Raw genomic sequence first — 11,459 nt, 5'->3', positions numbered from 1 at the left:
AGGCACTGTGGCAACTTATGCTGGGAAACTAACCTGGTCTAAAGCAGGCTAACTGTCAGACTAAGCTGAGTTCCTCTAACACTGACCAACAGGAACACTATTAAAATAATAATGTATAAAATATATGCTATTTAATATTAATAGACATAAAATATTACATCAAATTATTTAGTTTAACAAATTAAATTTAGTAACCGATTTAAATTAATTGACATTCATATTTTATAAAATATAATATAGATATAAAGTATATAATTATTTTCATTCATTTAATTGCTGTCTATTATTTCTGTATAAAAATATATAAATATATAATTGTCATTAATTATATTTAATATTATAGAGACAAAACAAAAATATAAAATAATAAAAAATTATTCAGTTTAACAAATTAAATTTGGAAACTGATTTAAAATAATTCACGTATGCCTATTTTACAAAATATAATTAAGTATTATTAATGTATTAATGATATAATAAAATGATCAAAGGTAATACAAAAATATAAATACTGTAAAAATAAAAATTGAAATGAACTTTGGCTGATTTAATAAACATTATGTAATGTGTACAGTACAGTAATAAGATGTAAAGTACAGTACAGCAGCAGACTCACCACATCTTGCAGGTGCGAGGATACACTTCATTACGGGCCATGACTCCCAGAGGCAGCACAAACGGCTGCGCTTCAGATGCAGCAGCTCCTGGCTCCACATCCTCCGCTCCAGCAGGGGGAGCCGAATCTGAGCCCTCTGCAGTCTCTGATGGGGCGTCCCGGGACTGTGGCCCCCTCTGGGCCTCCTCGTGCACCCCCAGCACCAGGCGAGAGAGCTCTTCTATGCTCCGCTGGTGCTCCAGGTCCGGCAGACGCACCGGCCGGTTCAGGTCGATTTCTAACGTCAGCTGACCTGCTGGGACATTGGGGTCACCCTAAACACAAACAAGTGAGCTGATGAACACGCTAAATCACGCATACTATAGGCATCGTTGGAACCTTAACTTGAACTTTTACTTTTAAATAAATGTAAAGTTTGTGTAAATGTGGAGTTGAAAATTTGTTAATTTATTTACTATGTATTTTTCTGCTCATATTCTTCTGTTTAGAGACAATATGGAAATATATTAATGACAAAAATCATGTGCCAAAAAAGTGTGCATTGCAAATACACTGCTTGTATTTGCTTTGTACGCATTATTATTAAAATTATACACTATCTATAATAATTTACAAAAATGATTTTGTGTATACACATTTTAATTTTAATAAATACTAACAAATTATTTCATTACATGTATTTAAATTTATTTTAAAAAATACATTTTTATTTCTTTTGTCTAATACAAAATATACAATTAATATTAATAATAAACTATTAAAACTATGAACTACAGTACTACAATATTAATTTATATATTATAAAAATATTTAAATAATAAAAAATATTAAAATTTACTTGTTTTATTGTCACACACACACAAATAACTAAATTGTTTTTAATTATGATTATTTACATCATAAGCTATTCTTAGTAATGAATAATAATAATAACAATAATTGTTCAAATGTAATGTTTTTAAATTAATTCGTTCATTTTGTGTATCCACATTTTAATTTCAATAAATATTAACAAATCATTTTATGACATGCATTTAAATGTTTTATTTATTTTGTCTAATACAATTAATACGACTACAAATAAGAATAATTATAAACTATTAAAATTATGAAATACAATACTATAATATTTATTTAGATACTATAATATTCATATATTATGAAAATTATATTTAAAAAATAAGAATAAAATGTTACAATTTGTTTTATTTTGTCATACACACAAATAACAAAATTGTTTTTAATTATGATTATTTACACCATAAGCTATTCATAGTAATGAATAATAATAATAGTTAATTAATTAATGAATTAAAATAAATTCATGTATTTGTGTATACACAGTACAGTATTTTAATAAATACTAACAAATAATTTTATGTGTATTTAAATGTTTTATTTATTTTGTCCAAAATATAATATGCAATTAATAATAGTAATAACTACAATTATTTTTATTATTACAAACTATTTCAACTATGAACTACAATACTTTATAAAATAATATTTAAATAACAATAAAAGATGTTAAAGTTTACTTGTATTATTTATTTTGCCATACACACACACAAATAGCAAAATTGTTTTTAATTATGATTTAAATCATAAGTAGTGCTGTCAAACGATTAATCGCATCCAAAACACAAGTTTTTGTTTACATATGTGTGTGTGTATTGAGAATATTTATTATGTATATATAAATACACACATACAGCATATATTTTGAAAATATTTACATGTATATATTTATATCATATAATTTATACCATATATAAATATATTTAATATGTAAACGTAACATATTTTTCTTAAATATATACATGTATGTGTGTGTATTTATATATACATAATAAATATACACAGTACACACACATATATTATGTAAACAAAAACTTTTATTTTGGATGCGATTAATCGTTTGACAGCACTACTCATAAGCTATTCATAGTAATGAATAATAATAATTTATAGAAATAACAAAAAAATTATATAGTTGTAGTAGTAATATAATAAATTAAAAAAACATTTTGGAAGGTGAATATTTTTTTCTTAATTTTTAATGATGAAATTATGCATCAAAAGTTTGTAACTGAATTGCTTAAGTGCATAAATGTTAAATGTATAGTCCCCAAAGATAGAAACACTGTTAATGTACGCATTCTTATGATTAAATTATGCTTTTTTTCCGCATTAAAGAATTTTTTGCTAATTCAACGATTGGACCAGAAACTTGAATGCTTCGATGCTTAGACTGAACAATACAATTAAGAAAACACAACTTTTCCTTGTCATTTCCTCCAGATATCACACCGGACTGGAAAGTGTGACAGACGTCACCGTACAGGTGTTGATTTGAGTTGAACTGTGCCTCAAATAGTAAAGGTTTGCTCAGTGTCATGTTTTCCCTGAGAATCAAAGCACTCCAGTCTATATTTGCAGATGTCAGACTCACGGTAAGTTTGGTGGCTTTGGCCTTGGAGCCGTGGAAGCTCAGCATGATGATCTCCAGGCCGTGACTGCCGTATGTCCCTTTGAAGAGGCCCGGCTGCAGCAGGTCTGAAGGGAGGCACGGGGGCAGATAAATCCGCCGGTACGTCAGGCAATTACTGAAACCAGAAAACACACGTTTAAAACACACCTGGCACCAGACTGCAAAACTGAACCGAGGAAATTAAACTGTTAGCGCATTCTGGGTGAGAACGGGCGATGTAGGAGTCTCACTCATATTGGCTGGTGTAAATGAACTTCATGAGGATCAACTCCTGCATGTGCTCATGGAAAATGTCCTCCAATGTTCTTCCCCATTCCTCCTCCAACCACGTTCTGAACTCCTGCACAAACACATGGGGCTCAGTGTACATCCAGAAGCTGCCACGGTTTACCTCAAAATCTGTCTTAAAGGGATAGTTCACCCAAAAATGAAAATTCTGTCATTAAGTACTCACCCTCATGTCGTTCCAAACCCGTAAGACCTTCGTTCATCTTCGGAACACAAATTAAGATATTTTTGATGAAATCCGAGAGCTCTCAGACCCTCCACAGTCAGCAATGATAATACCACGATCAAGACCCAGAAACGTAGTAAGGACATCGGTACAATAATCCATGTGACATCGGGTTCAACCGTAATTTTACGAAGCTACGAGAATACTTTTTGTGCGCAAACGAAAACAAAAATAACGACTTTATTCAACAATTTGTCTCCTCCGCGTCACCCTGGAGCCATTTTGGAGAGTATCACATAGATCAAAGTTCAGATCAAAGCATAAACAACGCAAACAACGTATCCGCGTACATATGTTGTTTACGTATGTGATACTCTCCAAAATGGTGCTATAGGGTGACGCGGAGGAGACGAATTGTTGAATAAAGTCGTTATTTTTGTTTTCGTTTGCGCACAAAAAGTATTCTCGTAGCTTCGTAAACTTACGGTTGAACCCCTGATGTCACATGGATTATTTTACCGATCTCCTTGCTACGTTTCTGGACCTTTATCGTGGTATTATCATTGCTGTCTATGGAGGGTCTGAGAGCTCTCGGGTTTCATCAAAAATATCTTAATTTGTGTTCTGAAGATGAACGAAGGTCTCACAAGTTTGAAATAACATGAGGGTGAGTAATTAATGACTGAATTTTCATTTTTGGGTGAACTATCCCTTTAACAAGTCTCGTTTCCTACCTCTTGCCTTCCTCCAGGCATTCGATGGTGATCGGTCTGGTTGCATTTGGTGGAAAATTCATCTTTTTTCACAGTCTGGAAAGAAAAAAAGGTCAATATCTTGTGGAATATAATGGCACATTGAGCCATTGTGGTAGAAATATGTTAGATTTACCTGAATGTCTCCTTTATGAGGGCCCTTGTGTCCGTACATACATTCTACCGCGGCTTTGTTTTTCTCCCACATATGAATGCGGAAGAGCGGCCGTCTACGCATGGGGTCCTCCACACGGGGATCATGGGGCGGTAAATACATCCAGCCTATGATGAACAGCCCGTCAACCTATAATAATCACCAAAGCAAGAAAGAGTTGCACGTTTGAAATACGGTACAATTGTACATTTAATGTGTGTCTTATATATGTTGAATTTGATTCAGGTTTTTTTTTTTTTTTTAAATAAAGTTGTATGTTTAACAAGCCACTGGGTGAATTCCAGTTCGCACACAATTCCCCCCCAAAAAAATGTAGCAAGTATGAACTCTATGATAATAAATTTAGCAATATGCTAACACTAGCTAGATGCTAACATGTGTGCAACAGTCTCTTGTAAAAACAAGCACACTTTAGCATACTTTTACTTATTACAGAAATAATATACTTAAAAATAAGTATATTAGGCATAGCGTAAGCTCCGGTGGCAAGTGACGAACACGGAAGCGCAGTGGAGAGAGCAAAACAAAACACTGGTCACGAATTAGAAGTGTAAAGTGAGGATTTGTAAAGACAAATGTCGGAGGATTTCGGAGACCATAGGAGGAGGCCAAGAGGAGACTGTTTTTTTCCTTTGATGTAAACTAAATTTGGTTCTCGAGAGACTGGCATATTCTCACCGGAGCTTACGCTACGCCAACGTCATCTGCTAGAACGCCATTCTCTCGTAAACCCGTGTACAAAAGTTAGCAAAAGCTAGAGATTACAGTTTATAAAGTTTTAAATATGGATATTTTTCTTACACAAACACATAATTTAGCTTCAAAACGCCTTTATTAACCCCTCGGAGCCGTGTGGAGCACTTATTATGATGGATTTATGCACTTTATTGAACTTTAATGGCCATTCATTGCCATTGTAAAGCTTGGAAGATCCAGGCCATTGTTTAATATAACTCTGATTGTATACGTCTGAAAGAAGAAAGTCATATACACCTAGGATGGCATGAGTGTGAGTAAATCATGAGGTCATTTTCATTTTTGGGTGAACTACCCCTTTAAATTAAATGTGATTAGCTGAAATATTTTTGACCCACCTAAGTAGGACTTAAGTAGATCTTTATATGTAATTTCATGGTAAATATGGGTAAGTGTACTGCTGACTGTACTGACAAGCAATTATGGTAAACTTTAATACACTTCATACTGAAATATACTATCATGTAATTACACATTTGTCATGATTAAACTGAAATTTGAAACAATTAAAATGTATTGAAAGTGATAACACACTACAGTTACAGTAAAAGATCAAGTACTTTGGTTTGTTAGTCAAAACATAAAACAAATGCATTTATTAAAACATGTTTTAAAATGTACTTTAATGTAAATCCTGTAATTTGAAAAGACAAAATTCATTTTTTTAAAACGTACTGTTTTGATGAAAAAAATGAAAGTGAACGCTCTTCAAGTTCACTTAAGTGGCCTTTTATTTTATTCATCTTATATTATCTACAAGTTACAGTTTTTACATACTTTTAAATTCTGAGTAAAAACAAGTGAAATTGTAGTTAGCCACTGTATGCTAGAAGATACATGATGTATGTTAAGGCTATTAGCTAGCAACATTAAAGCTATTTAGCTAATATATGATATGTACTAAAATGACCAGCAAATTGTTTTTTTTAACTGGTTCACAATATTACATTAGCATTGGGTTCATTCAACAGCATTTTGCAAATGCTGTCAATTTGAATAAAACAGGAAAATGTAGTAGTGTTACTTTAGTATTTTTGTTTATTTATTTTAGTCATTTTAATTTTAATTTAAGTTTTAGTAATTTTGTCATGCTTTTTAAATATTTCTATATACCTTTTTTCAATTTTAACATTTTATTGCATAGTAGTATGTCCCTATACAGCTGTACTGTGTTAATATAATGATATTCATCGCCATAATCATCTTCGCAATACATAAGAGTTTTGTATATGAATTATGACAATTCATATATGTAATTTTCCACCAATATCAGCTATCTTTTTGCATTTGTTATCATTCTTTGTTGATCTTTTTCTGTGTGATCTTACCACCACGTTCAGCAGTCCTCCATAGGGCCCAATATCAGGCTGCCAGAGGCCCAGGATGTGTCTATAGGGATGTAACACTGCAAAACAAGTACATGACGTTAAAACACCACACAACACACATGGGATGGGATTATATCACTTTCTGCATGGGGCATGAACTCATGAATGCATATTGAGTGTGTGAGTATATGCAACTTATCTGCCATGCAACAACTTAGAGCTAATATTTACCCACGTCTGGTCACTTTTACTCATCTGCATCTCACACAGTCAGCTGATGTTAGCGCAGCTGCAGTCGTCTGCACCCTTGCCAGCCTGTGTCGATCACACACACGCATGCAGGACACACAGGCGTGCTCACGCTCGGCAGAAGCTGCCCTTATGCTGCTGTCACATCAGTCTGTCCCAAACCAAGGCTGTGTCCCAATTTGCATACTATGCATACTAAATAATTAGCATACGTGCGTTCCAATTTGCAGTATTTTGCAAAGGTTCCTGAATTATTTCCAGTGGAATAACATATGCTTGTGGCTAATATTACCCACAAATCCTTGTGCTACAGAAGGAATGTGATGTCAAAACAGAATGTAAATATATAAAAACAAAAAGTAATAATGTAATGAATTCAGCTAGATGAATTAATTATGTAGGAATGCAACAAAATGGATGATGGATGATGGTAATAATAACACACTTTCCTACTTGTGGTGTCTTACTACATAATGCATAGAAAAGTACACCAAAAGTATGTACTTTCCCATCACCAGTGAACACTTTTATAGTGTAGTAGAACTATGCAACTTGGGATTCAGCCTTAAAGGAATGTTCCACGTTCATAATAAGTAAGAATCTGTGACAGAAAGTAGTGATTTAGAAACTTAAGTTATTTTTTAACTAAAACTACTTAACTATTAAAAATACTTTCCGGTTATTAAAATAAAGCTGAAATAATACGATTCTAGATAAAAGATCAACCAAAAAATTGAAAGGTTGCTTTGAAACAAATAAACTGAAGTTAAAGTACTAAAATGGCTAAAACAGAAATAAAAATTAAAGTGAAATAGAAATGAAAAAAATAAAAAACTAATAAAATTGACAAACCACCTAAACTTAATTTTTAAGTACATTTTAAGATAAAATACTTAAATATTTTAATAAAAAATATACAAAGATTTATAAAAAAAATGAGTATAATAAAATATAAATATTTAAAAACACAAAATAATGTTCATTTTATGACTGAGTAACATATAAGATGGCTATGCAATTCTTCGAATCAATTCAATAAAAACAAACATTTTAAATGTTACAAGTTAGGCATCACAACATAAAGATGTACAGTCTGCAAAACAGATATTGAGGTTTGCTAAATATTACAGTGTTATTAAATTATTAATATAAAGATTAATAATCCAGATGATATCAAAGATATTCTAAATGTAAAAATAAAGGAAATGAGCTGTACAATTAAATAACTAACGTACCAGCACTCATAAATCCCTAAAACTCATTCCTCATTTACAGCGGAAGTTTTTAGTCGGTTTATATTAATACTTCCATACAAAAATGTGTTATTTGAAATCTAAAGCTTTTTGGTGGGACTATTATTCAAGATGGATAAACTTCTGGTTACTGAAAAATCCTACATCTGGATTTAAACAGTTGCTTTTTGGTATACTTCTGCATATTGTGCAAAATATATATTTGCATATTCTGTTACTAGGTTTGCAACTTTACAGAGACTTTTTATTTTGTTGTAATTTTTGATTTTATTGTACTGTAATATATTATACTACTTTATCACACTTTCAAAACAATACTTACTTTTATCTTGCCACAATGCATATTGTGTACTGTTACAATTTGCTTGTTTTTTTTGCAAACTAAGGAACGAGTCAGTAATATTTTCATTAATATAAATATTACTATATGGTCTTAATTTGTACCATGTTCGACAGTTCAACTCCATGAACCTGGAACAATACGTCAGTAGCAAAGAGCATCTTCAACCAGAGCTTGACAGGCAGTGTACGGCCAGTACATACAGTGTGTGTACACGTCCCGATAGTCCATGTGCTCATAATCAGGGAGGAGCTTCATAAAGCGTCCCGACTTCACCTGCGGGTTCACACCTGGACAGGTACGCAGGTGAGTGCGCCACAGGAAGAGGAGAGAGCCACAAGGCAGAGTGAGAACCACACTCACATATGCCAGAGAAAATGAATGTGTACAGGGCTGGGAGAGTGAGAAGTGTTTCGTTTGCAGCTTGTCTGTCACTTCGGAGGATAAGATTTATTTTATGTTGCATATCCACATTTTTAAAATCAACTGAATTATACACAAATGCCACGCTGACTTCTGAGGAATCTTTCTCTATAAGCACTATGCTTTCACCTGCTGAAATATCTTTGGTTGAAACAAACATTGATACTCTACAGACAAACAAGTGGCTGTAACTGAACAAAAAAATGTCTTTTGTGAGCTGAGGTAAATGTAAAATGCACTGAGAAAATGACATGTAATGGGGTGAGGCGACAGCATTACATTAACAAACAGATCAGATTTTTCAGTTAAAAAGTCTAAAGGACATTTAAAGAGACGTCACACACTAGATGTGTGATATGCATGGATTGGTCAGGATTTTTCCAGCTCACTAGGTTGATAATCAATTACCTGTTTGTCTGACCAAAGGCGGTCTAGAGTTCCGAGGTTTTTACTGTTTACTAAAACTATTAAAAAGCATGTCTGGTAATTACAATAAAGATGAAATTATATAATATGACACAAATAAACTTAAAGGAATAGTTCACCCAAAAATGATTTGGAGAAATGTAGCATTACTTCACTTGCTCAGCAATGGATCCTCTGCAGTGAATGGGTGCCGTCAGAATGAGACTCCAAACAGCTGATAAAAACATCACAATAATCCACAAGTAATCCACACCACTCCAGTCCATCAGTTAATGTCTTGTGAAGAAAAAAAGATGTGTGTTTGGAAGAAACAAATGCATAAAGACTTCAAACCGGCTAAAATCACTGCTTTCTGCAGTGAAAAAAAAATCGTCTCGTCTGAATCAGGAGAGAAATCTGCACAGATCAAGCACCGTTCACAAGCAAAAATAAAAATTAATTAAAATTGATGACAGATTTGTTTCTCACAAACATGCAGATTTTCTCTTCACAGGACATTAATCAATGGACTGGAGTGGTGTGAATTATTGTGATGTTTTTATCAGCTGTTTGGACTCTCATTCTGACGGCACCCATTCACTGCAGAGCATCCACTGGTGCGCAAGTGATGTACCGCTAAATTTCTCCAAATTTGATGAAGAAACAAACTCATCTACATCTTGGATGGCCTGAGGGTGAGCAAATGTTCATTGGTGGGTGAACTTTTACTTTAAAAATCCCAACTCGGTATCATATTTTATTATTTGTAAATGTATAAGAACTGCCACGATTGGTGACTTCTGTGGTTACAGTAGATTTACTTACGTTTCACATACAGATCTCGGCTCGACATGCCCAAGATCTCCATCTTCCGCAGGTCATCTCTCATACCGAATTCTGCAAGAAGAGAAACACTCATGACAAACCGCATGAGCAGAGTACAGTCTACAGAAAACAATCAACCTGGATCAAAACCATGTCTCTTTAGTATCTTTCAACTCAGAATAAAATTGAATGCGAACCGTTTCTGTGCAATCCTTTAAGCTGATGATCAACACAACATGCACGTGTTCTGTGTTATTGTATTCTACTTGATTCTATTGCTGCAGTGGTGTTGAAGCCTGTTAAACTGATGGTGGTGTAATGACTGTTAGACCTGAGATAAGGCAAACGACACCCTCATGGGGTCACTTAAATATCAACACATCTGAGAACATGTTATCAGGTTTTTGGCCAATCCCTTGACTTATGCACCAGAAAGTTCAAGTAACGTATTTCATTCTACACCAACACAATGTTGACAGGCAAACATTAACTCAAATTTCTGTTAATTTTTTGCTACTATTGCATCTGAAAGCCTTTTGAGCTGTCTATCTACACAGCCTTTTAAGGATTTTAAATGCCTGCCTATGATGCCTAAAAATGCTGTCTAAGTTGCAGGTCAATAGGTTTTAAGACACAGTCCATTTCTGGTTTTACAGTGCATGAATCAATCCACCAGAGCACTAAACCTCAGGCCACTTTAACAGCTAAACATCATAGATCAAGAACAAGGAGGAGGTTATGAAAAGAAGAAATCAAATGTATTCTGTGTCAATGTTGTTGACAAACGTTAAAAACTCTACAAAAACTTCAATGACTCTGTAAACATCATATGATTCTATAAATGATTACATGTGAGTGTACACGACTCAATCATTATATAAAAAGGAAAAAAGAAAACTGAGCTTTCTCTGTTTATCTGTTGAAAAACAAAATTGTAATAGAATTACAATTTATTATAATAATAAATAATAATTTCATGAAATCATTTTTTGTAAATAATATAATTTAAAATAATAATAATAATAAATAATAATAATAATCTCTTACACCACCTATATATTTTTGACTTAAAGACTTTAAGCCTCACAACAACAAAAAACAAACTTGAAACTTGATTCAGAAACTATATACATTCAAGTCATTGTCTGTATAAGTTACATTTTAACGTGATTTTATATTATATATATATAAACATTAAATAAGACATGTACATATTATTATTTAAAAAAACACTTGTGAAAATGAGTTTAGGATAACAGCACACAAAATATATAATGTGACCCTGGAGCACAAAACCAGTCTTAAGTCGCTGGGGTATATTTGTAGCAATAACTAACAATACATTGTATGGGTCAAAATGATCGATTTTTCTTTTATGCCAAAAATCATTAG

General features: G+C 32.9%; 1 protein-coding gene across 2 annotated transcripts in view; it reads right to left on the bottom strand.

Annotated features, from left to right (window-relative positions):
* LOC107675295 (F-box only protein 31-like) overlaps window positions 1-11,459 on the bottom strand; it is a 16,729-nt gene that overhangs the window by 2,342 nt on the left and 2,928 nt on the right. Inside the window, exons 2-9 of one of the 2 annotated variants that reach the window (XM_016469594.1) lie at window positions 10,068-10,139; window positions 8,618-8,704; window positions 6,573-6,649; window positions 4,450-4,617; window positions 4,296-4,370; window positions 3,338-3,447; window positions 3,069-3,222; window positions 617-930 (exon numbers count right to left, since the gene is read on the bottom strand). In XM_016469594.1, the coding sequence (XP_016325080.1) occupies window positions 617-930; window positions 3,069-3,222; window positions 3,338-3,447; window positions 4,296-4,370; window positions 4,450-4,617; window positions 6,573-6,649; window positions 8,618-8,704; window positions 10,068-10,139 (1,057 nt within the window). The remainder of the gene's footprint in view (window positions 1-616; window positions 931-3,068; window positions 3,223-3,337; window positions 3,448-4,295; window positions 4,371-4,449; window positions 4,618-6,572; window positions 6,650-8,617; window positions 8,705-10,067; window positions 10,140-11,459) is intronic. The other variant, XM_016469595.1, reaches the window with a different exon arrangement.

Source organism: Sinocyclocheilus anshuiensis, unplaced genomic scaffold (genome assembly GCF_001515605.1).
Source record: "Sinocyclocheilus anshuiensis isolate Anshui unplaced genomic scaffold, SAMN03320099.WGS_v1.1 scaffold532, whole genome shotgun sequence".
In the NCBI taxonomy this organism is placed as follows: domain Eukaryota; kingdom Metazoa; phylum Chordata; class Actinopteri; order Cypriniformes; family Cyprinidae; genus Sinocyclocheilus; species Sinocyclocheilus anshuiensis.
Note: the sequence above shows the minus strand (reverse complement) of the source record. Positions and strands in the feature narration are given on the sequence as shown.